Source organism: Oreochromis aureus, linkage group 6 (assembly GCF_013358895.1).
Source record: "Oreochromis aureus strain Israel breed Guangdong linkage group 6, ZZ_aureus, whole genome shotgun sequence".
Taxonomy (NCBI): domain Eukaryota; kingdom Metazoa; phylum Chordata; class Actinopteri; order Cichliformes; family Cichlidae; genus Oreochromis; species Oreochromis aureus.
The window spans coordinates 28,761,885-28,788,982 of NC_052947.1; the positions used below are offsets into that span (position 1 = coordinate 28,761,885).

Here is a 27,098-nt window from a genome sequence, read left to right on the forward strand (position 1 = left end):
TAACATTAATGATGCCACAGTCATGCACAAACTGGTCACATTTGCGATTTTTTTATGTACTTACCATGCTTTTATTAATTTAAACATTTTTTTAAAATAATGTCACACATTAATTAGAGCATTAAGAAGATATTTGGGATAGTTTAAATTTAAGTGCTGATTCAGGGGATTTGCTACACTGGCATGAATATGTTTCTTGGGAAAGATACTGATAATCAGCAATTTTAGTGCTGAAATATGAACACGGGGTTTGCTGAGTAGATTTGGAAATGCATTAATGAATCCAGCAGTACGACATCTATTTGAATTTATTCTCTGTGTTAAAGTATGACAGATTCTAGCAGGTGTAGCTGACACTAATGGACAGCAGCATTACTGTCACTGACAAAATTTCTTGTTTTCAAAAGGAACTCACAAACTACAGAAATCCAATTACAAATACAGAGTGTTATACAAGTACCAGAAGGTACTTACTGAACTCTACTGGAGTCAGAAATATCATACCAATATTCTGAAAGTCCTGCAAGGTTTTTCCCTTCAACACTTAGTTAGGATGAGACAAAGATTTGTGCTTGTGTTAAAAGAGGACACTGGCTGTCAATGTTAAAATAATAAATGAGGGTTATGGAACAGTATAATAATAGTTCCTGGATCCTTTAGGCCAAATGTTTGGTCAAGTGAGCTAACAATCCCGACTTCCTCTCGTCAGATATGTTGTGAAACCTGTGTGTGTGTGTTTTTAATGGGTGAATTGTGCAAACTGTACAGGTCGTTTACATCCCACTGAAAGGCCAACATTAGCAGTTTATGAGGCATGTGTTTGCTGTCTTGGCTCTCACATATGCATCAAAACCCGTGTATTTAGCTTCTCCTTAATTCTTCTCCAGCTATCTGAAGCCATCTGGACTAAGAACGCAGTCCACAGCATAACCCCTAACTCATTTTGCTGTAGTGTCTGATCCTCTCAAAATGTTCCCATCATACGCACCCTGCTGTAACTATCTAAAACTCTTTATAGCTCACTCTCAGTGGTCTGTGCATATGTGGTAAACGCGTCTGTGATCGAGAAGCAAAAGGGGTGATAGCACTATGTAGACGTGTGAGAGGAGGTTGGGGGGAGTGCAGCAGTGAGCTGATGTTTCCTGTGCTGTGGTTGAGCAGACCGATGTTTCCAGCAAGCCGCTTCGTATTTCAACCGGCCAAGCAGAGGAAGGAAGGGGGGCCTAGACTGCTGTTAAGTGCTTACATTTTCCGATTCCCCTGCGAGCTGTTTTTACAAGTATGTGTGAGTGTTTGTGTCCGGGGGGCGGAGGGGGTTGCAGAGGGCCTCATTCTCATCTGACTGAAGGACTCGTTTAAACCGCAACTCTGCACAATAAGTTCAAAATGCGAATTTCCTACAAGCTGAAGGCTGCTTAACAAACGCTGCTCACATTTTACCCGTCAGCAATTTAGCTTTTTACTTCTTGTGGTATCCCCGACAGAAAGCTGTGCAGCCAGCATGCAAAAGGCAAAGCCACATCCGGTGAATTAGACATTTCAAAATAATAGCTTAAGGAAACGCACCTTAAAACTTTAGAACACTTTTATTTATCAGAAATATTAACCTACTAAATCTTGAATAATCACTTTTTTCCTTTTCTTTAAAAAAAAATACATTAAAGATCTTTTGTTTTTAGTGCAAATAAATTTGCTTTTGCATCTTTGTACTTAGTCATTTACAAATTAACTGAAAGGCGAGTTCGACCAGTGTTTGATACCCACAGATATAATTAGTTTTGGCAGTTTGATGATAATCAGAAATATTAAACAACTTGCATAATATAAACAAATTCAGACTAAAAATTAAAGGCATTATTGTATTCTGACAGAAATATGGAGAAGGTCAGAAGCAGTTGCACTATGTCTTTCTGGATCTAGAGAAAAAACACATGATAGGGTGCAAGGAGAGGAACTGTGGTAGTGAATGAGGAAACCAGGAGTGGCAGAGAAAGATGTAAGGGTTGGTGCAGCATACATATGATGACGGTGAGACAGTGGTGAGTGTACGGTAGGAGTGACAGTGGGAGTGGGATTACATCAGGCATTGGCTCTGCGCCACTTTGTTTGTGATGGTGATGAACAGGTTGACAGATGAGCTCATAGAGGAGTCTCCCTGGACTGTGATGTTGGCAGAAAACACTAATCTGGAGTGAGAGAACCTGGAGAGGTGAAGGTATTCACTGGAGAGAAGAGAAATCAAAGTCAGAAGAAGTGAGACAGAATACATGTGTGTGATTGAGAGGAAGACGGGTGAAACAGTGAAGATGCAAGGAGCAGAGGTAGTGAAGGTAGATGCTAGTGATAGGGTGAGATGGAGGCAGATGGTCTACTGTGGTGACCCATAAAAGGAGAAGCCTGAAGAAGAAGAAGCCTCACACGTGGCAACATATTCATGTAACACCATACTGATGCAAATTCTTAAAAAAAGTGGTCTTCTTAATAAAATATCCTCCTCTGTGAAACCAACATCCACTCCCCACTACTTTCATCTTCTTTGCGGACTTCTTTTCCCCCCTCCTGCCTGACATTCCCATGTTTAACATCCGTGATCCAATATATCCACTATCCCTCTGCTGCACATGTCCAAACCATCTCAGCCTTTCCTAATGTTGTTCTCAAACTCACTTCCAATTAAAACTAAAAAAAAGTAACCTGTGCCTTTTGACCCTTTGGAATATGGCGTTCCACTTTCTGGTAATACAAAATAGAAGTATATATAGTTAAGTGAAAAAAATGTCGCCAAACAACAACAATAATGCGTATATGTAGAAAACGGGATCAATTCAAATTGCAGTCGCACACTTCTGCTCTTATTTTAATGGTTCATATGCTCACTTCCGGTTGTGGCCAGCGTCATTTGCTTCGAATTGACGCGTCATCAGTGTGTTGGGAGGGAACAACCCAGAACCGAGTTCACTTCTCCCCTCACGTTCAGCGCCGAAGACTGCGTCCTCTGGTTCTGATGAAAGAAGTGAGCTGGAACTCCGGGAGCGTTTTATAACTCGGGCTAAGCGTCCCCTCACATGCTCTGACACGTCTCCAGACTGTACACACATCCCGTCGGTCGGCGGAGGGAACCTTTACTCAGCTGGTTTGACACATTGTGAATAAACAGAAAAGAGGGGGGAAGATGCTGATGAAGGAGTACAGGATATGCATGCCCCTCACAGTAGAGGAGGTAAGTTCTCCACCACTTGTTTCTGTTGTTATTTTTTAAATCACGAGCGGGGTTCAGTGCTGTTCGGACGACCTTAGTGGCTAACGCCGTGGGTTTGCTTGTCCCAGACATGTGGCAGGAGGTCATATGAAGTGAGAAATGCGTTCAGGTTAACTTCACTGGAGACTAATCCGTTATCTGCGCTTTATGCACACTTCTCCGCCTTTATCGGCACTTTTCTACTCGCACTTTAAATCACTACTTTTTGTCTGATAACGCATTGCAACACAAAGAACTCCCAATACAAGCAGGAGCCTTTACACAGCTCGTAAAACGCTTCCATCAAATATAAAACCAATTATAGATCCGATTGTTTGATCAGCTGGTGGTAGAATTGCGAATAGTGGCAGTGTGATCTCACTGTTCCTCTTACGGCCGCACACTCTGACTTGCTCACATGCAGGCAATTACATGCATATTACATTGCATTGATGTAACGCTGCACATGATGACACTAACACAATGCAGAGCAGGGGTCGGCACACTGATACCTGCATGCACTTGTACCGCACGCAGCGATGTCAGAAAGAATTGTCCTTTGTCTGTATTCAACCTATTTGTCTGTTTGGTCCCGTGACACAGTCTAAAATTAGAAGGTGAAGACGATTGCTGCTCTCTTGTCCTGGCATGCTTGCTGTGCAGCACAGCAGCATCTTTTTCAATTGTCACCCAGGCCTTTGTTTTTCTTATTCATCTCCATCCCTCTTGTCGTTGCGATGTGTGGGTGTAGGGGGTGGTTTTCTTATAGCTGGGGGCTGGTATAGTCACATCGAACAATGCTTTCCAGTGGCATCTCCTCAACCCCAGACTTTAAGAGTAAAATCCACATGAGACTTCGTCACCTCTGAGGAAAGAAACACGTATTTTAAAGTTGAGCAGATAATGAGACCACTCTTTTTCAGGTCTTTTACGGGGAACTTATTCATTCATATTTTCCTAATTTTTGCTCTTTGATTATACATGGATGTGGTGATTGAGTTCTCCAACAGCAAACTTGTGTAACCTTCATTATATTCTTGTTTTCTGACACCTTTAGGATTTGAGGAAATCATGATTAGAGTTGAGGGAAAAGAAGATTTTGCACTGAAGTGCAATTACACGCATCCCCCGTTTACATGTACGGCCTTACACAGTAGTTTTACATTCACCGGGAAAATCTTGCCAGATAAGTTCACTTTTCTTCCCATGGTCAGCAGCAGTTTTCTCAACACACACACTACGCAAGGTTTCACACCAACAATTCATGTAGGGACCAGCGGTTAAAAGAGAGAAGTTATTTTCTTGCACACGGGTGTTACAGGGACAGTGTGCTCATGCCTGTGTTCTTGAATACCTTTGTGGTGTGTGTGTGCGGTGATATAGCATCGTTCACACGTTTGTTTTTTTTCCATTCAGTAAAGCAGCCTTTCCTGTGAACATTTTATAAGCTTAGAGGAATAGCGAGCGCTTTCTTGTCACGTCGGTTTAACTTGTGAACAGATGGTAGTTATGAGAAGCAAGAACAGTGTAATCAAAGGCTCAATCTGCGATCGCGTTTTCAACAAGAGGGTCACCCTAGCACGAAAAATTCAAAGCACCACATAGGATGCTGCTGTTTTTTCCTTTATTTACAAGTCTGCTGATACGTGGGAGCACCTGACAACCGCTAAACCTAAGTTGTTATGTCTATATTTATGAGAATATGCTGAGCCAATGACACTTTAATTTACCAGTTCTTACTTTTAAAAATGCTGTTATAGTGAGGCTTGACTTTTTGGCACCTGCTGTTGTAACTTCCTGTTGCTATTTTTTTCCTTCCTCTGCAGTCGGGCTAGACCCAAACTATGAAAAGCACATGTAAACCCAGGGTGAACTTAAACAAACCCAACCCCTGCTATTTATGGTTATTGTCAAGCTTTAAAAACCTTATTGAGGTTTGTATGATGACGTGCAATGAAGCTAAACAAAATACTTAAATATACTCTTAGAAATACAGTAAAATTGGAAGTATAAGAAGTATAGCGTGTATGTAGTTAAAGGTGAAGAAAAAAATAGTATGGACCAAAACGCTCAAAAACACTGATGCTTTTGTACTGTACTCAGAATGTGATAGTTAAAAAGAAAAGGGGGATGGAGACATTACTCTTACTTTTCAGCAAACAAGGAGGAGAGTGGTCATCCATTACTGATCACACAGGCCCCGCGCTTTACTTCTTTTTTATTTGTGAAGATAAATCCCTGTTTGGATGAAACACAGGAAGCAGGATACCATTGTTTGCTGACAGTCCTGTTACAGAAAGGAACCTCCTTAATGATCTGGGGGAAAAACATATTAGGCTGTAGTTTGGCCTGTTTGTTCTTACTATTCTTATCAAGCCTGCACACATTGAGCTGAGTGTCGTCCCCTCGCTCCTGAAAATCCAGTTTCCTGCCAGTCCAAAGGGATAGGAAGGATGGATTAAGATAATGAAAGACGGAAGGGTAGAGTAGACAGATGATGCGTAAGGACAAACTGCGTTGTGCTGCCGGTTGATGCGCTGAAAGAAGGGAAAGGATGGCAGAGAGGACAAGAGGACAGGAGTGGAGTGGGGGTAATGGGGGAAGTTCTGGGAGATTTTTTTCCCCTTATAAGCGCCCCTGTGTCATAAACCGATACTGCGTACGTACGTGCACTTAGATTCTTAGAGTCGTGGGGACATGTAAGGTCACATCTCTCTGTGTATTGTCTCTGGGAAGAGATCACTGTCTGCTGCTTGCTGTGTTGCGTCATTCGAGCCCTACTACTGAGGTTGGACTAGCTATCCGTGCTGTGTTTATACAAGTTTAACAAACATCATGCGCACTGAAGGAATCATTTAGCAATACCAGAGCGTATGAGCTGTTCCATGAGGCTCAGTTCTCTTTCCTCTTAATCATCTCTGGGTGATGATTAAGACGCCTGTCTGGGTGTGTTCCTGACATATTACTGCTGCAGCATTTTTCCATCCATACTCTGCCTTTCTCATTCTTCTTTCCAACTTTAAAAAGAGGAAAGTGGTCTTCCCAATTTCTTTGGAGATGAAACTAGAAAAAAAGAAATCACACAGAGAACACATTATTATGTTCACGCGAACATTTTCCTATGCTTAGCGTAAAGATTAGAGTGAAAGGAAAGAAATCCAGTTTGCACAGAACCTTTAAAGCTCACTAATTTCCAATCTTTACCCCTTTTTTAAATCTCAAATATGAAGTGTAAACACAGCACATCATGGTCTTATTGGAGATTATTTTCTCTGTTCAAATCTAATCTTTTAACCACACATTTGAGTGGCAGGCAGCAGATGATGTCACAACTCTCAGCCAAGAAAGAGTCGTAGACGTTACCAGACGGCTGGTTTGCTATACTAGCTGAACTTTAACTAGACGTTTCAGTATTTATGATCAGCCAAACTAGCTCCTGCTTCTCATCTACATGTTAACACCCGAGGCCTGTACTATGAAGCTTTGTTAGTGGAAGGTTTTTGCATGGGGTTTTCAGTGTTGGTGAGGTAACTTAGTTTATTTGGTTACATGGCCATAGTAACTTCTTTGGTGCAGGTTATTTTCGAGGTAAGAAAATGACACATAAAAATACATGGTGACCAGTCAGTTCTCTTGAAAACATCTCCTCATTTCCTGAAAAATCTCACTGTGTGCATATAAAGAGAATCTGAAGATTCTCAGTAGTTGAGACTGTAAACGACACAAAATACATAAGGTAAGACGTGGCACTCCAAGAATCTCGACTTTGAAAAGCAGAATTTTTCCACAGAAATAATGGTGGTAGAAGTTTTTTAGTTTTAAAACAAAAATCAGATATCACTGGTGACTTATTGCTTTTTATTTGTTGACAATATATAAAATTTGTGTTAATACAGCCAGGTTTTTAGGTGAACTGACAAGGCTAGAGCCGTGTTACACAGACAGCTTTTTTCCCCCTGGCTTTACACTGACAGCACATATGTGGCACTTTCCTGATAGTTACTGTCCAGTCAAAGTACTTTGTACTAGAAGCAACATTCACACATTAACATATGGGACTTTACCTCTAAGAAAGTCTTACATGCTTTGCTTGCAAAACTGTATTCAGTGCACCATGTATTATTATTGCAATATTCTCTGTAGTTTTTTCTTTTCTCATAGCTAGAATGGAAGAGCCTGGTTCGACTTATCGTCTTGATATCCAGGTTCTTGTTACTGCTTCGTGTGATGTAGCTAAGTAAAGTCATACAACGTACATTTATAGTACAGACCAATCCCTTGTATAATGTTATGATAAATTATGGTTTTTGTCAGCAATAGCTGTTGACAGAAAGAGGGTCTTTTTGGAAGATAAGAGCATCATGATGTTAGAGGAGATTAAAGTCAGGCACCATGTATTAGTCAGTAGACTGAATAGCCGATGGACAAACAAAGTGAAACATGTGGCGTGGACAAGTCGGGGCAGAAAGAGAGAACTGTGTTTATCACAGGCTTGGACTTATATGCATTCCAAGTGGTAATATTGTTAGATTTGCCTCAGAGATGAGCTCATTTCAGCCTCAAACTTAGATTTTATAAGTAAGTATTCATAATTCTTGAAATTGCAATTGCAAAAGTTTCCACCTAAAGGCTCGCAAGCCTTGTTGTAGATTGGACTCACCTAGCAAATGAAAAGATTTGCTCCTATTAACTTTAATTTTGTCAGTGTAATAATAACGGCCAGGATGACTCGGTGTAACTCAAGCCTTTGAAGCAGTTCACTCACAGTGTAGCTTCTCTGTTTGAGTTTTGGTTTAAAGTTCCATCTCAGAAGATTTACATGTAATACTAACCAGAACCACTTAGCCAAGAAATAATCATTTTCCCTTTTAAGTGCCTTGGGAATAAATCTGCTCTCTTCTTCTACGAGCTGAGCCATTCATCAGCCACCGTGGCGCTGAACCATTCATCAGCCACCTCTCTATCCTTTCCAGTAAAGGATAGGACACAGATGGATGTATTCCTCCTTCTCCTCTTTCTGTCTGTCTGCCATTATATCTTTTTCCTTCTGCAGCAGCTCTCACTTGCACCTCACTGTCTTTGTCTGATATGTATTTTTGGTCAACCTTTGGCTAACCCGAGTCTCTATGTGGCACCATCAGCACAGTTGTTTGAGATCGTAGCCCTGGTGGATGAATTTAAAGTTTTCATTGCGAGTACAATTTCACACTGTAATAGCTTTATCTGTGTCATGAAAAGGGCACCGGAGAATCTCTTTGAATTGTGCTCAGATGTAGACCTAGACCGTATCATTTGAATAAGGTTGTCACAAGAGCGCATGATGTTTTCAGGGGAAAAGAAAAAATGATGCAGGGCCTCATTGCAGAAGGTCAGCCTCTTTTTTCCTTATTAACTGTAGTGACTCAGAGGATAATGACATTCAGCAGAGGATAGTGAAAAACACACCCTCTCAAAACTGAATAAACTGAATATCCATGAGTTTTTAGTCTGTTTGGTGTAGTCGACAGACAGTAGTACCCTTTGGCTGAATGCCTGTTTGATGGGGTGTTAGCGCTGGCAGTAACTGAAGGATTATGACAGCATCTGATTGCGAAATGCTGTAATCTCCTCAAAGACTTGAGCTGGGATAACATCTTTTTTGGGAAAAGAATGACATATTTAGAGGAAACCCGGAGGTATATCCATTATTGACCGCCATGTTTATCATTTGGAGGGAGTAGTAAAGCTAGATTTTGCAGAAACTGCTTGTTTTAGGGGCTAGAGAGAATGGATGTCTTGATGTATAGAAGGGTGACTTAATAAATGGGAAGACTTAGGGTTGGCCGACTGCTTGAAGGGATGTCTGGATGGTAGGTTCAAAGGACACCTAGGTGGCTTTCTAACTCGCCATTTTTTTGTGGTATTCATATGTTTGCAATTACCAGTTTTGTATAAATTCGTTACAGAATGCATATCATGATGTAGCATGCCCACATACTTGCCAAAAGAAACCTGCATACCTTACTGTAGTGTAATTTATGTTTGCACAGCTTAATTTCAGCTGAACACCTGCTCTGCTTCGACACAGCTGAGATTATCATTGATGTTGCTGACTAAAAGCAACTTGGACACAGAAGTGCAGTTAGCATCTGTTAGCTGTAGTGTAGCGGATATTTACAAAGCGCCATAATAGGAGTCATTTTGTGATTTCTGCCATGAGGGAATATCAGTAGTAAATGCACATGAAAGCGTTCATATTGTTCTGACATTGTATGAGCCCTCGAGCTTGGCAGTTTGAACAATTTCACGCAACACTGGCTTCCATCGCTTGATGTACTTAGTGAATTTTATCTCAGTAAAACTGTTCAATAGACAGTAGAGGGTTACATGTGTTGGAAATATTGTCTATTTCCCCAGGATATCTAATTTGTGTTGGAGGGGAAAAAAAAGATCACTCTCTTTAACTTGATTGGCTGCCATTGTCAAGTGACACTTTGGCCCAGAGCAAATTTTTATGACACTAGCAGTTATTTTCCATGTGTCCACAGGATGAAAGGCAGAAAATATGTAAGAACAAATCTGTTATGGCTGAATGAAGACAGCAATGCTTCTTTGCACATTAAACTTTTTTTTAGGCAATGTAACTCAAGAAGACTGTCCTTGGATGACTTGGTGTTCCTGTGGTTAGAGTGGATAATGTAAAACAGTATAATAATGAAGTTGCAAAGTGAGGTATTGGTGATTGCTGTAGGGAACTTCTCTTTTTGGTCTTGTTAGATGAGTGAGGCGGAAGTTTGAGTTTTCGATTCATTACTTGCCTTCCGTAGTATATTAACGTAACCTCAAGATGACCCCAAAGCTCCATGATATCCCTGTATCAAAATACCAGTATGTAATTCAAAAGCAGAGCTGCACATTTACTCAGTATATTGTTTTCACACTTCATTGTTAGATCCCTCCTACCCACTCCAGAGTTTGTTTGGGAAACAGGGCCCGTTACATGCTGTTTATTTCGTTGGTTTCGTGGTAAGGTGCAAGACCTTTTTGCCATCTGGTATACATGACAATGCTATGATTCAATCAGCGTCTCATTTACTGCCATTTACTCTTCTAGAGGAAACCATCATGGGTTGTGACGGACCATTATCCTCGGATGAAGACTATTCTCATTTCCTAAATGGCTGTGTGTGTGTGTTTGTGTGCCGGTGTGCTAGTGTATCTGGATTGTATTGGGACAAAGGCCTTTTCATAACATAAGAGCTCCATGATGTCGTCATGCAACACTGACAGCCTCGCCTGGACCGATCCTCTCCTTTATGTTCCATACTTTTAGTTGGAATGAGTGTATTTGTGCCTCTTTTTTGTTTTCAACAGTAAAGCACATGATCATTGCAAGCTCTTCAGTGATCTGTGCTCTATAGCAGCATCAAGCACTCGAGCCCTGAGACGCTCATGCGAGACTGATAATGAGCTCAAAATGATGGACAGCAGTTCCCAACATTTTGCGAGAGAGTGAAAACCCAGTGATCACTTACTGGAAATTTGCATGACACACAAAAAACCCCACTCGGATATCATTAGGAGTATTGCTTAATCATTTTCTGTTTTCCCATAAAGTCACATAAAAATAAGTAATGGAGTTAAATGAGTGCAGCGCAGGCTCTTTTTGATCAAGCTTTGGCATAAAACAACCTCGTGTCACCATGGAGAAAAAAAGGATTTCTTCCACCGCACTAGCAAATCACACAGGAGGGATAAGAGACGTTTTCTACTGGCAGCCACAGTTAGAAGGCGGCTGCTAAATCTGTAAAATGTGGCTATAAATAGAGACAAAGCAGCTGATTCTTTACACCAAAGCAACTTTTCTTGCTGTGTTCAATTTGGGAAATGTCACTGAAAATGCTTACTGTTTGCTACTTTGGGTGCATATGCCAATACCGTGTCTCGGAGATGCTTTATAAAAAGAAAAAAAAAACATGCTGAGATTAGAATAAAATGTAAACGTCCTTTTTACTGTTTGCTCTACATCCTGCTACAAGAGTTTGAAGGGTTGCTCTTCTCTTTGGCCCTCAGTGTAATTGCGAATGCTCCCTTGTATAAAATCACCAAAATATGCACAAATGTGATACGAGGATGAGAGGCTAGAGGCTAGATAGAAGATGAGTGTAAATTAATTTACACAGCCTCTTTACAGCACTTGACATTACAGGCATTCATTGGCTGCTCTCAAGTGGATTTGTGCAAATTTTCTTTGTTGTTTATGGAGAGAGCTTTCACAGGGGTGTGGTTGAAGAAATTTTGCAGGAAAGATGACAGGAATTACATGAAATGGTCTGTGTGAATGGGATTAGTCAGTGCCAGTAGCAGACAGCAAGGGCATCAGAGAAGTAATGCATGACAAATTAAGGATGAGAGGCGAGCTGATGATGATGTAGTGTTGATATGCATGATGTGTACTACTAATAACGCATGGAGACATGGGGAACGCAAATCTAGTCACGTGGAGTGTGTGCATTCATCATTGTGAAGTGATATGCATACACATAGAAGCACTATAGCAGCAGCTGACCTATGTGAAGATCTCCTTTTTAGTTTCTTTTTATTAGGAGTGGCCAAGGTAGCCTCAAAACTATATCACAACAGAAAGAATTTGTGATAGCGATATTTAATGTAGTACAGAAACCCCCCCCAAAACTGAACAGTATTTTGTTGATGCTTGCAGCTTGCACATAGCAGCATCGATAAGTAAATAAAGGGCATTTAAATTCTCCTTTTCCAATAAGCTGCCATCAGTGTCACTTCCTAATTTGAAGTTTAACTTCAATGGAAAATTACAGTGACACAGCACAAGTCAAATGTAAGAGCAAAAGTAGCCCTGGTAGTGTTCTGGCTGGAAATTTTAAGTAAAAGTATGACATCATTGCCTAACACAGCTTATTTAACAATAGCTTAAGCAACTTAACTTTGTAACTCTTGAGGAGCTGCATGTTACAAACTGAAAACTGAAAAAACTGAAGAATCTTTTTGGGATGTTGCATTTTGGGTCGAGTTTTTAAACAGCTGCTTAGAATCCTGTTTTTCCAACATGTCAGTAATTTGCATCCACCGTTTGCTCTTCCTGTCATATGGGATGAAGCTAGCGATGCTTGGTTGTTTGCACATCACCAGCTGCTAATATCTTCTTCTTCGTAGCCTGGTTTTACTTGAAGGTTGTTGCCCCAGTGGTTAAACTAATTTGAAATTGAAACCTTTAAGGGGAACAGTTTATGGTCGCCCGCTCACCCCAAGAGCTAAACTGGTGCCCAGATTAGCTCCCTTCTTTGGTAGTAAATCGTCGGAGGAGGACAACACTCGGCTCTTGCTCCCAGACGTGCCTGGGCTTATCTCATTATTGCGTGCACTGCAGGAAGTAAATGCATCAAATTGCTATAGCAACAATATCACAGTATGACATTTTTTATATCACGTAAAAATTTATACCTACATTATTAAAGACGATATGATATGGCTCAGCTCTGTTTTGTTTTTGTTATACCTTAGGTGTAGCATAGAACTCTGTGGAGCCTCAAGAGCTGTCACAGTACGGCTGTGTGTAGGCAAGAGAAGGACCCAAACGCAAACTCGCAGAGACAAAGGTAAACTCAAAAACACAGCTTTATTGCTGGTATAGGGGGACACGATAAACAATACAAAACTAAACTGGGAAAACTAAAGCACAAGGAGCCACAGGGAAAATCACACAGCTATGAGGGAGAACGCGACACAGAACTGAGGGAGACGCAGACATAAATACACAGAGGGTTAACGAGGGAAGTGGGAGCACACGGGGAACACAGGTGACACTGATAATCATAACGAGACATGGCAGGAGTAAACACGACACTGACGGGAGACTGTCAAAGCAAGACAGGAAGTACACAGAGGTGCAGACAGGAGGAGAGAGAGCACGGGGAGAGCACAGACATAACGGGCTGGGGAAAACATGGAATAAAACACAAGGAGAGACGAGGGCTCACAGATACACAGAGGGCACACAGGGGGTAAGAGTCACAAGGGGAAAACACATAAGGAACAACGTAACAGAGCAACCCAGGAAGCATGGCCTAAATAAGGAACAAAATACATGAAAACTAAGAATACTGGGCCAACATGGCCCAGGACCATGACAAGAGCGTCCCGAGAGACTACTCAAAACACTTTTTACAATATGTGGTATTTATTAATAATAGATTTTAGGGTAGATACTCAATAATATTTCATTAGTAAATCTGTCCATTTTCCCAAATCATTTGTGAAAACAGTGGAAAATTCCCATTAATTTTTTTCCTGCACTTGAGTTGGCGCCATTTAATGTCCCCTCCTGTCTTACCATCGGTGCCAAAACATCCCCATTCATTCAAAAGCGAGACATCGACTCGCTCTCGCTGCGATGTTAAGGCGATATGAGTGAATGGGTGATTAAAATTGATTGATTGTACGAGCAGTGTCAGAGTCATATCGCCCACAACGCACTTATGTCTGCAGCTGTCAGTGGGGTTCTGCTCTCCACAGCAACCCCTGCATTTCCCAATGATCACTTTAACCAAGCTCGTGCACACTCTATTATTTATCTTGCCACAACCGAATTTCCACAGCCCCTTTTTGTGTTTTATGAATTATTGAGTAGATTCCTGCCAAAAGCAGAGGGGTGTGTGTGGGTGTGCAGGGTGGGGGATGGAGGGGGTTGAGTGGTTGGGGGGGTTAACGCGATAAACAGAGTAAACACATCACTTCTGTCTGAGTAAAGTGTTGGAAATTACGGTCCTACAAACGCACACAGGAAACTAGATTCTGGCCGTGACGCTGAAAGTGATTCTGAGAGGACAACTATTAGCACTGTTAAAATTTCAAGGGTGATTTGATTTCACTTTTAGGAAGTTCCTTAATGTATTTTGTAGTGCTACATGGTGCTAAATCCAGTTGTGATGCTGATCTAACATTACACTATTAACAGACTTGCTGTCCCATCTTTTGAGAGTAAAATTATCCGAGTGAACAATCTGTGAATTTCAAGATCACGCAGTGTCTTCAAATCAGTTATATTCCACAAGTGTTTATTTATACAAGAATTATAACATGCCAGCATTAACTTTATACAAATGTAACTGACTGTTTACATGAAGTAAACTGCTATCTGGGAAGATTACCTCTATTGACTTGTGGCCTCTGCTTTTGGGGATTTGAATTTGTTCACGGTCTCCTGAATATGTACAAACACACTTTAGCAACTCAAATATAGACTTTGCACTTGTACTGTGATATTGTGGATAATGAGTCTAAGTTCACACAAGACTATAGACTAGAGTCGGTTGCTGTCGACAGTCAAGACCTGTTACAGCAAAGACTGGCGTTCGGCTGCAGAAGAGCACAAAATAAAAATGACGGCATCACGTAACATGTTAAACGATGTTTTTAGTCACTTCCTTTTGAACTGTAGTGCTCTGGTTTTGAGAGGCAAGAGGGAAGGTTCCAAATAAATACAAATTCCACAAGTTCCAAATAAATACAACAAGGTGCTTAAAGCTTGATTTAGGCTTATATCTTCAATACTTAGCGTTATCAGTTTGGCATTTGCCTATCACCTTTAGTATGAAAGTGGCTTTAAAGTGGCCTCGTGCTTGGCTACACTGTCTGTGGTTGGCTATTTACTGTGTTCTGTGTGTTCTGCCCTGATTAGGTCTTTGGCCTTTCTTTCTTGACTAGCCTTTAGCTCTATAATCTATGAAGAGTGAGTTGCCATCTGATTCAATTTAATGTTCCGGTGGTCCTCTTTCACCGTCTGTAGTTTCACATGTTGTGCGTGTGTATTTTGTATTTGTGTACGTGTATACAGGCATAGAGCCGATGTCCTTTTCGCAACCTGTATTTGTACAGTAGCTGCTGGTCCCTGCTGTCTCTCCACAGAGAGACTTAGAGAGAAAGTGCAACACAGGATTGCAGAGAAATGGAAAATTAAAATCTGCAACCCCGTCCCCCCCGCTCCCTCTTTTTTTTCTGCCTTTTTTTTCTCCATTAGTGCGTGAAGAGGCGAGAAGGAAAGATTTACCAAGATGCGGTTAGGGTATTAAGATGGAGATGGAAAGTGGAGGTTCACCAGAGGCTTTCATTCAGTGAAATACATGCAAATAAGAGGAAGAAGGGGGAGAACAAAGATAGACTCAGATGGTGTACTCGCATGAAATATGGAGAAGGAAGGATACGTTTAAAAAGTCATCTTTGGTTTAGTGCTGCTTACTGCTACATTAGCATGATTTCACTGCCTGACACTGAAATTATAGCAGCTTTAAGAGTGTTTTACGAATATAATGTGCTTTAGTTTTTTGTTTTTTTGGACTTTGCAAACTTCCGTCAGTTACTTTGCCGTCTTCTGAAATAAGTAAGGCTTAATTCCTCAGGTGCGTCAGTCCCCGTGTGTGCAAAAATGCATTTGGCATTAATGTAGCTATGATTCACGAGTGAATCTATTTTGTACTCGCTTTTAGAAAAGTTTCAGTTTGCTCCCGCCATGTGTAACTGAGCTGCTTTTACACTCGGGATAAGAATACACTTGCGCACACTGGTCATCATGCTGTGCTGCTATGCCTGCAGCCCACACACAGGTGCAACGCATCTTTGGAAGAACTATCATCTCAGCCTACACACGCACACACACACACACACACACACACACACAAATTAGACAGGCTATAGATAGCTATATGCTGACACGCTTCATTATCGTCTCTGGTTTCTATGGTAACCAGCACCATCCTTCCCTACCATTACCCTGATCGCGGACTGGATTATAGTGATTATGGTGTAAGGCTATCCCTAGGATAACTGTCAAATAATGAGGCAGTTGAATGAGTCTTACTTTACCCCAAACCTGGGATTTAGCACCAATCACTTGCTTGCAGTGTGGATAATTTCAGCTTAGACATATTGATGCCAAGGTTAACAGGCTCTGCTATTTTTTTTTTAAGCATTTGTTTATGTTATGTTTCAGCGGGGTGTATATTCAATCCAGCACATACCTCTAAACGCAGCAAAATTTAAATGAACCATGAAATGTCATAAGCTTCTTTCTCTTTTCTGACAACAAAAAGACAACACATGATGACGGAGCCCCAGTGAGGAAAGAAATGAGACGTTCAAGTGGTTTTTAATGTGCATAAAAACTGTTAATGAGAACAGTGCGCTAATAAGATACATGAACTAACCTAATATTTTTGTGCTAAAAAGCTTTTGGGCTTGCTGGGGGTCCTCCCGCTTGTGATTAAACTGGTAGAAATCCTAGATGCATCCAAAGTGTTGGACTGATTGAATGACCTTGCAATACTCAGACACTAGATTTTACTTGCAAGAGGTGATTCTTTATTTAACCGGCTGACAAGAAATGCCACGGGAGTAACACAAGCTTTCAGATGGTAAGAGCTTTAATCTGGATGTGAATTAAAAGCTTACATAGCCTTTAAGTGATTATAATGAGAGACTTGATATTTACCATCATCTGTGCATCGAACAACTTCTGCAGTTTGTTTTATAATTGATTGAATATTTACAGCACAATAACTGCTATTCAGGTGCACATTTTGAACTTCTCAGCTTGAAAATGAGCCTTGTCCAAGTACGCTGAGCTCTCCTTGGGTACAAGATTTTTAAGGGAGTGCTGTCTTGCAGTAACCTGGGCTAGATGTAAGGCCAGTATTTCCCCTGCCACCTCTGCATGAAGGAATTCTGATGAAGGAACACAGAGATCACTCGCTGAATGAAGCTAATAAACTTCATGTCTTATCTTAATGGGCTCACAATGACGCTCAGGCAATCTCTGCAAGGGACTGCCTGAGCGTGAGAGAGAGGGCAAATTATTTTCCACACCGAGTTACAATTCCCCACGTGATTGTAAAGGTAGGTCATGTTTTGAACTCCTCCTTTGAAAAAGAAGAGTTGGTATTGATTTCTTCCCTCACTGGTGCAGGTGCGTGTGGCGTGTGTGTGTGTAAATTTTCCCCTATTTTAGTGTCCTCTTCCACCGAGTCAGCCCTGACCACGGTTGATTTGCTGTGTGATTTGCAGGATTAAGCAGCGAAAATGCCAGCTAAGATGCATTGACCGGAGAAAGTGTGTGTGTGTGTGTGCATGCATGGAAGCTACATGGTTCAGAGTAGGGGGATGGAGGGGATAATGTTTAGAGGAGCAAGTAGAGAGATGTGCTTGTCTAATCATTTAGATAACAGAATGGTTGATCACATTGATAGTTGGCAGTCAGCTTGTAGGAAAGTACAAAAGGAAATCGATGTTTTTAATTAGACACTGAGCACATTGCTTCTCTGTGCAGTTTTATAAAAAGAAGCGGGTAAAGAACAGATAATAAGAATAATGATTTTTATTTTTTGTATATATGCATTTAATATTTGAAGGTATGGCTATTGTTGGTTTAAGAAGTTGTTTTCTCATTTTTGTCATTCTGATTGTGTTTTAAACACTTAGTATTCATTTTGTTTTGTTTTTTTATGTGTGACGGTCACACTCCTGGTTAAATAAATATTTCTATTTTTTTCTCCTTTCTGACAACAAACAGATAAAAAATGATGATGGAATCCCAGTAAGGAAAGAAATTAGACTTTTGACCTGTTTTTGTTTTTTTGTTTTTTTTAATTATATGTGTAAAAACAGTTAATGGCAACGGTGGGCTAATAAGATACATTAGCTAATTTAACAGTTGTAGCTTTTATCCTAAAAAGGGGTCATCTTGCCTGTTGGAAACCCTATAAGTGGCTTGTTTTGTAACATTTTAAAGAGATTGTAGTCTGTAGCAAATCAGAACCATGTTAGTGGTTCTGTGAAACTGTACATGGGTATAGCAGTGGTTTGGAGCTACTTGCTAACATTAGCCTGCTAATGCTCGCTAACTGAGCTTGTTGAAGTAGTGCAATTTCCCCAGGTGGGTCCTTTAAGGTCATACCAGTTTTTGTGCCAACTCATCCAGTATGTTTTATAATTGGCAGGATTAGGAATTTGATATTTTACCTGCTGGTGGCCCCCGTGGAGGTCCTGCGTGGATGAAAGCGCTACGACAGGGTTGTAAAGTTTTGCAATGGTAAAATCACCAGACTCGGCCCAGCTAGGATAATCAGTGATGAGGACTGTACATGGCAGCTGAAGCTAAATGACCCAAAGAGACCCTACCCCACCCCTAGGAATGCAATTATAGCAATACTCTGTAACATTTCACAAGGGATTACTAAGGAACGCGGACAAGATTTATTTTTATATATGTAGGAAAGTTAAGCAGGGTTCAAGAAGACTGTTGTCTGTTTGTTTCAAGCTTTAAAAAACGTGTTATTTGTTATTGTTGTTTAGTTTGAATCATTTCTACATTACACTACAAATGGACGTAGCCACAGAGTAATTCTCACAGACTTTTATGTTCCCTTTTAGACTTTTCTGTTTGCCACAACATTGATATATGGTTGAATCATGTTTTAAAAACCCATATTTTTGAGCATTCTCATAGACAATGATTCTAAGGATTTTTTTTGTCTCTGCTAAACTTCAGATTTAAAAAAATAAGAAAAATCCTAGGAGTAGCTGTTCAACAATTACATGGCATGATAGATGGCAACAAGAATTTTAATTGCCCATGCAAAGAGAAATTCTTATGGTGGAATTATGAAGCTGTGTCCACACTGGAAGAGATTTGCAGTAATGTGGTGACCAGAGACGTTCGACCTCAAGGGACGGGACCTGAAATAACCTTTTCTCAACTTCCAGGCGAGCGTTTGCAATGATCACCAGTGAGAGCACAGTGTCCTGTTAATTGACACATGACCTGGTAGTAAATGCATTAGTTGGTTAGGCAACCCAATCCTCGAATGTTGACAAGTAACCAGCTGTCAGCTTCAAAGCAATGCACAATAAATAAACTGCTTTCAGTGTGGATGAAGCAGAAGTTTCTGCCTGTCCCTCATTATAGTTGGAAGAAGTGAATGGAAATGGAAAAACCTTTTTAAAGTTGCGTCCACACTGGAAGTGATTCAGAGCAATGTGGCGACCAAAGACCAAGACAAGTGACAGACATACGGTAACTAAAAGTGATTCCAGGGAAAATAACTGCTGGCATGGACATGTGGGCACAACTTGAAATGAACTTTTCTCACCTTGAAGGTGAGCAATCGAAGCAGCTACCAGCACAGGATACCGCTGATTGACATATGACCTGGTAGTATATACACGACAGGGTTACCTAGGAAACTAAAGCCTGGAACGTCTGCAAACGACTGGGAATCAGCTTCAAAGCTTTCAGTCTGGATGCAGCTTGATAGAACCTAAACCAAACACCACCACCCTAGACACAGAGAACATCTGTACGTCAAGATTTTAATTTGAAATCGGAATTTTTACTGAAAAATATAGCAAACATCATGACCAGCAATGTTACCATACACCTATACACAGAATCAGAATTACTGATAAGAAACGGAAGTGATACAGTAAACACCACTGTACAGTGTACATGTTGGTGGTTTCGGTTCATTTTGGAGACTGGTATAGGTCGCTATGAACATCCACTGGAGGGGAAGCTGTTCAGTATAAAGAAAAAAACCCCAAACAAACCAAAACAAAAACCAGAACCAAAAAAGTCTCAACATTAAATATCATTTTCTTAAATAAATTTAAGAAAATGATGGAATCTTTAAATTGCTATAGCAATCTTTAAATAAAGATTCCATAATGGTTTAAAAAGGGGTAACTACCAGCTTTGTTTGCAGAGATGTCCTCATGTTTCAAACAGCTGCTGTTTGGGATCACTAGCATATAAAAATTACATAATGCTGCTTTAAGTTGTCTCCCGTGTGCTCTTCATTTTCATTCTTATTTGAATTTCCATAACAACAGTGCAGTTTTTCTGTTCAGCCTCCCTCAGTGTAGCAGCTGGTGAAAATGGAAAAAAAATACTGGGGAAGTTTGATTTGTATGCCCAAGTCACTCTCTGTTCATTTGATGCTATTGGTTCAAGCCATCCAAGTGTGCATCTAATAAAGACTATCTCCCTTCTCTTCTATCACCATTCACTCTCCTTTCTCTTTCCAGGCTTTACAGCCCCAGAAAGGCAAACAGGGGGCAGATGTGCAGGCTCTTTAAATAGACCTAAAGAGGCCTTAAAAAGCAGGCTACTTAGCTCTGGCTCTTGTTAAAGTCTGCTTGCCCCTTATGGCCCCTCAGAAATTCCACAAAGCCCTCAGTTGCTGTCATTTATTCTCTGTTTACTTTATTTTCCCTTTTTAATACCATAACTTCTAGTACACCTGTTATTTGTCTGCTGTAGAACAGCTGGCACCATTTCTAAGGAAATATAATTGTTGCTGCAAGCAGAGAAGCGATTGATTTACTTTACTTTGTGTAAATACAAAAACCAGCATGCACGTAATGCCCACAAAGTCCAAACACTCAAGTGCAAGTGTGAACTTCTAATACTGATTGAACATCAAGCCAGCAGTGTGGGAAGGGCAGGGTTCTACTACAAAGTAGATTCAGCCTGCTAGGTAAAGGTTTATATGGCATATGTCACATCCTTGATCTATTTTTACACAGCCGTTTCCAGTTCTTGGTGCTTTAAGTCTCCGTGGTTTCAGTCCTGAGCCTTTTTAAAGAACTTATAGAGGTTACATGGACTCACCGGCTCCTGGGATGATTCATCTCATATCGATCAACCTGTGCTAATTTTTTACTCTCTCGTTTGTTGCTTTCTGGCCCCCAGAGTGTAGCGTTTGTTTGGTGCTAACACATCTGCTGATCACTTCCCACACATTTCTTTTCTCGGTGTGCACGCTCGTATGTGTTTGTATGTGCATGACTCACTCTCATCCCACATCCTTCTCCTCAAAGGACAACCCCTTTTCAAAGTCCAGTACCACAATCCCAGAATTCAACAGGGAAGGGAAAGAAAGGCAAGTTTAGATTTTTTTTCTGGTGTTTGAAAGTATAGAAAACATAAAATACTATATGGAGAAACCCACACGGTAGTGTGCATGAATACTGGTATATTTAAATCTCTATACTGACAGGTGTGTAAATTCCATATATACAAACACAGAGAAGATGTGCAGCAGGTTATAAACAGGTCATAAGGATGTGCATTAAGAGTAATTGAAGACAGAATATGGAAATGTGCTAACCAGTGAAGAGAGTGTGCTGAGAAGATGTAAGGATTACTTTAAGGAGCTGATGAATGCAGAAAATGAGAGAGAAAAAGAGGATGGATGGAGGATAGTTAGTGAATCAGGAAATGCAGAGGATTAGTAAGGAGGAAGTGAGGGCAGCTGTGAAGAGGACGAATAGTGGGAAGGCAGTTCATCCAGATGACTAGGAGGGAGGGCAGTGGACAGGTTAACATGATTTTGAAGAGTGAAGGGATGAAGGGGAATGGAGAAGAAGTGTACTGGTACTGGTGATGTGCAGAGCTGCAGTATCCACACAGGGATAAAGCTGATGAGCCATACCATGAAGATATGGGAAGGAGTTGCAGAAACTAGGTTAGGAAGAGAGGTGACAATCAGTGAGCAGCAGTAAGACTTTATCCAGAGGAAGCACACTACTGATATGATGTTTATCTTAAGAGTGTTGAAGGTGAAGTTTAGAAAAGGTCAGAGGCTTCACTATCTTTGTGGATCTAGAGACAGCATATGGTAGGGTGGCAAGAGAGGAACTCTTGTACTGTAGGTGGGAGTCAGGAGTGGCAAAGGAGTATGCGACAGTGGTGCAGGACATGTAAAGGACAGAGAGACAGTGATGAGGTGTGTGGTAGGAGTGACAGATGGGTTCAATGCGGGGGTGGGATTACATTAAGGATCTACTTTGAGCCCTGTCTTGTTTGCCATGGTGATGGACAGGTTGACAGATGAGTCAGGCAGGAGGCTCTTATTTGCAGATGACATTGTGATCTGTTGTGAGAGTAGGAGAGCAGGTGGAAGAGAGCCTGGAGAGGTGGAGGTATGCACTGGAGTGGAAAAGAATGAAAGTTAGTGGGAGTGAGACAGAGTATATGTGTGAATGATAGGGAGACTTGAGAAATGGTGAACTTGAGAGGAGAGACCGTAAAGGTAGGTGAGATTAAATGCCTGGGGTCAGCCATTCAAGACAGTAAAGGAGAGAGTGCAGACAGGGTGAGGTGGCTGGAGACAAGTGTCAGGGGTCAGCAAGAGTTAAAGGGAGGTTTACAAGGTTGTAGTCAAATCTTGCTATGATCTATGGTTTGGAGACGGTGACACTAGCAAAACTACAGGATTTAGAGCCAGAAGTGGCAAAGTTGAAGATATTAAGATTTCATTGGGAGTAACTGGGAGGAGCTGGATTCAAAAGGAGTAGATTAGAGGGGCAGCTCAGCTTGAGCGGTTTGGAGACAAAGTTAGAGGCAAGGCTGAGATGATTTGGACATGTGCAGAGGAGGGATAGTGGATATATTGGACAAAGGATGTTGAATATCGAGCTGCCAGTTCATCTTCTACATGCTTAATAATGATCATAAAGGCTTTCCTCTGTGTGTTTCTGTGGGAATGTGTGTGGGCATTCCTTCTAATCATACAAATAAAGGATTACATCTAAGAGATACCAGTGAGCCTAACTCAGAATGGTCTTCATTTCTTCAGTTTGTATCGAGCTAAATCTCTAAAAACACAAAATAACAGCAAATGTCCTTTGTCTTTTGCTGCACAGTGTTCACACAGTGTTTGGGCTCTGTTTTAAACTGTCAGGTTAGAAAGGTAGCTGAAAACAGAGGTGATACACATGCAGAAACTGTTAGGCACTAATCAAATGTTGTTTTAGTTACATGAGAAGATAAGTTGGTGTGTTGCTTCTTTTGGAAATGTGGGAGTTCTGTTGAAAAGCAGGATCAGTGTTACAAATATTGATCATAAATTAACTGCTACTGTTGCAATTAGTCAGAAGAAGTTGCTGAAGAAAAATAAGACTGTGGCATTGTGATCTTTCTTATCAGCCTGTTTTTTAAAACTTTATCCCAGAAGAAATAACAGCAGCACTAACAAAATAACAGTAACCTATTACTGAGGTCATGTTCCTGACAATGCTGCCCATGCATTATTCATGGAGAATCCAGAATTGGTTTCTATTTGTGGTCCTTTCTTAAAAGGGTGAATAAATAATACAGGTGGGCCCATGTTGTTAAAACTAAACAACAGAGCAATAATGAGCTGCCTCTCCATGAGGACGGCAACTGAACAGTCTTGGAGAGCAGTTAACGACGGCAGTCTTTGTTATGCCCTGCAGCCTCGGTGAGCTCAGTGTAGCAGCATATGAGCCAGTTCTCTGCTTCCTGCAGATTCTGGGTAAAGTGAACCTTTAAATTTGAGAACAAATACTGTTCTTGCCAGCTGTAGTCCTACATGATGGACGTCAAGTCTGCTCCGTTTTGGGAGGAGAGACACAACAGTGACTTTATCAGCTTGAAAGTAGGGGAAAAAAAGAGGGGGAAGTCTGAGACTAACTGATGAGGATTTGTTTTTGCTCGAAAAATCATTTTAAACCATGCTTTTTTGGAGTTTACTTTGTGGTGTGGTAATACAGTCACATTCCTGCTGAACCTGATCTTCTTAACATAAATTGTAGTATGATGTATTGCATAACACAGTAATGTCTTCCAAAATATTAGTACTAATAATTCGGTACTGGCTCTAGCACCAGTTTGAGATATGCAGAGGCAATAAAACTGAGTCAAGCCATCATTTAAGCTCACTCTGAGACTCTTGCGTTGTGATTACAAAGATCGGCTCTGTCTTTTCTCCAACTCCAAACATTTTCTAACTTCCTTCCCCTTTGCACCCCCATTGATGTCACTGCAAAGAGCCACACGCAGCTAAACACACACATCCAAACTCACATGCTCACACATGCTGGCCAAGAATCAACAGTGCAGATACTTTGGAAAAAGCTGAGTAATTTCCTCGAAATACAGAAGGGAAGAGAAGCATTGCTGCCGGGCTGTTTTGGCCTTAGCAGGGACTTGACGTCAGTGGGAGGTGAAACTGGACTCTGATACGCATTTCTGAAAACTGGACCCAGGAGGCCTCAGTGGATGATCCATTGGATTCTCTTTTTTTTTTTCCTGTTACTGTTGCCAGTGGTTGACATTTTTGTCAACCACTTGATAAGCATTGTTATGAGTGGATTGTACAGAATTCCAAAAGTGTAAAAATAGCACTTGGAATTAAGCACTTGAACTGCAAACATAAAGTTCATGATGTGAGGTAACAGTTTCATTATAACTTAATAAACCTGTAGTTAAAGTGACATTTGTTTATCTTTTGAACACATTGCAGTAGCCGTCAAGTTTAATTTAGTCAGTTATTAACTTCACACTGATATGAACTTTTAACTGATAAAAGTAGGGTTTTTTTGAGGATCTCGCATCCAGAATTTTTTCTGAGTATCTTGTGTACCTAAATAACATTACATGCAAAAGTAGATGGATTTATATGAACTTTGAGGCCATCATTTCACAGACTGTGTTGTGGTACAAAGCACAGTTGCAGTGCATTTGCGGAGGATGACGCAAGCAGTTGGTTATGGAAGTGTGCCAGAGTGCTGACTCTGAATGTCAAGCTCCTTTCTTTGTTTTTTTAAGGTTTTTTTTGGTTTGTTTTCTTGCTGGTCAGTGTGAAGATATGTGGACGGGGGGGACACAACAAAAGGAATTTGTGAAGAGAAAGAAAGTAAAAAAGGGAACTGTTTTTTGAAGGATTTTGTAGGAGGTTGTTAGTGTTTCACTTAAATGATAACCCCAAGTTTCTACTTTGGGCTTGATTACTTGGAACATGATCAGCCCCACTTTGAGGTCTTAAAGCATGCTTTCAGATGGCCAAACACAACCTGGTGGCATTAATTATACTGACAGTTCTCTTCTTGTGACATGATTTGTTTTTTGCATTTGCCCATGATTTCCTCATGTTTGGGGTTAGTTTAAGTTTGTGGGCTCTGGGTTTTGAGAAGAAGGAAGTGATGCTTGGATTTGTGACTGCCAGAAGATTCGTCACCGGTCGCTCCTGTTTATGACGCCAATATTTAATGGAGAGATGAGATACATGCATTGAGCAATAATTGTTTATGTGTGTGGCTTGTGGTTATTGGCCTGTGGTCACTCAGCGAAAGCTGAAGCAATGGCCACAAGGCCTCGATGATCTGTGTGAAATAACAATCCAATTTATGAAGCCACAGATTCAGCATCATGGAAAATCATTTAGGGGAGCACTCGAGGGTGGGCATATTCATGAATTGCCTTTAGGGATGTAAAGCTGTCATGTAACTTTGAGAGAGTGAGCTGGTGATTCTCACGTTATCAACTATTAATGTGACTTGGATAAACGAGATGTGATTAATGGTGAGGAACTTTTGTAAACCTGTTTAAACACGACAATGTTTAAACACATTGTTGACCTGTAGCTGTTTCACAGTCACATAAGAATGAACTCTCTGTCTCAGAATTATTAATGTGGTCTAAGATTGAAGACCTCTCCGCTTGTTCTAAATGTTATATAAACATCATTCTTGCATAGCCTGCTGTAAACACATTTCCTCAAACCACAAGAAACACACTGTAGACACTGGAATCTTGGTCTCTATTATCGTCCTACTGGTGGGAAATTAATGTTGGTTTGTGGTAAAAATGATTTTCTTAGGAGTGCCTTTTATTTCGAGCAAACAAAGATGACAGTCTAAGCCTGTGTTTTGCTGAAACACTGTTTGTTGCTTTGAACGATGATGGCTTTTAGTTCACATTTAATCGCTTGATATTTTGACAAACTATATATTACCACAAAATTCAAAGTGTGCAGGCCCGAGGGTGTACACATTGCACATGGTCAACCTGCTCTGTTTCTTTTCTAAAAATATTTTTTGACTTCTTAACTGCCTGTTTCTTACGCTCTTCCTCCTGTGTGTTTTTGACCTTGGAACAATGGCTCCGGTTAGCAACATTGTTATGGAAACATGGTTAGCTTGACAGATAAAAAATCAACAGACAGAAAATCAAGGCCAGTGGACAGAAAGCTTTTAAGTCAGTCACCACGCTTTACCAGCAGCTGTTTGTCAGACATTTTTGCTGCTGAAGAATCAAATAGCTTCATGAGGCAGCTTCTTTCTGCTTGCTGACCAAACAAAGCAACGAGTCTTATAAAAATTCCAGAAATAATCACTGATGCTGGTTACTAGTTCTTGCTATAATAGATACAGTAGTGCTGGAGATATATTGATTTCTGTACAAGGCTTCCTGCTTATGTAGTAGAATCAGTAGCCAAAGTTTCTGCAATTAGCTTTGTGTGTGTGTGTGTGTGTGTGTGTGTGTGCATCACTTGCATCACTTTTTGTACGTTCAACGAAATGTACAGCGAGTTTGTGACGGCTAACATGTTTTCCTGGTTGCTTATCATCTCATATGTCATATGTTGTAATGACCACCCCCACTTTGAATGCTTTCCTGCTGTTTGCCACCAGTGTTGTTGCTATAAAAAAGTTTCTAATGCTGGGAGTAGTTATGTAATGCAAATGAAAGGACCTAATTACTCCCCGTATATAGTAATTTGTTTAACTACTCTTCAGATTACTTTTGCATCCCTCTGCAACATGGCTTGATATTCATTTCTCATAATTACCAGTTGTGGCCCAGTGAGGATGCACAGGCTCTTTTGTTTCGTTCTTAAGTCTTAACATTAAACTGACAGTGAAGTTGAAAGCCAGACGAAAGAGCAGTTCACAAAAAAAAAATGTTGTGGCCATAGAGATAAAACTCTAGAAACAGAAATGGGTGCTACACTGCTGCAAGTCTGGCTGCTTTTGTTTCGTGTTAAAA

General features: G+C 40.7%; 1 protein-coding gene across 2 annotated transcripts in view; it reads left to right on the forward strand.

Annotated features, from left to right (window-relative positions):
- Positions 1 to 2,921: 2,921 nt before the first annotated feature.
- The window catches only part of LOC116311799 (cytoplasmic phosphatidylinositol transfer protein 1), a 71,573-nt gene continuing 47,396 nt past the window's right edge, over positions 2,922 to 27,098 (forward strand). The window contains exon 1 of one of the 2 annotated variants that reach the window (XM_031729006.2): positions 2,922 to 3,220. In XM_031729006.2, the coding sequence (XP_031584866.2) occupies positions 3,173 to 3,220 (48 nt within the window). In that variant the 5' untranslated portion in view covers positions 2,922 to 3,172. The remainder of the gene's footprint in view (positions 3,221 to 27,098) is intronic. The other variant, XM_031729008.2, reaches the window with a different exon arrangement.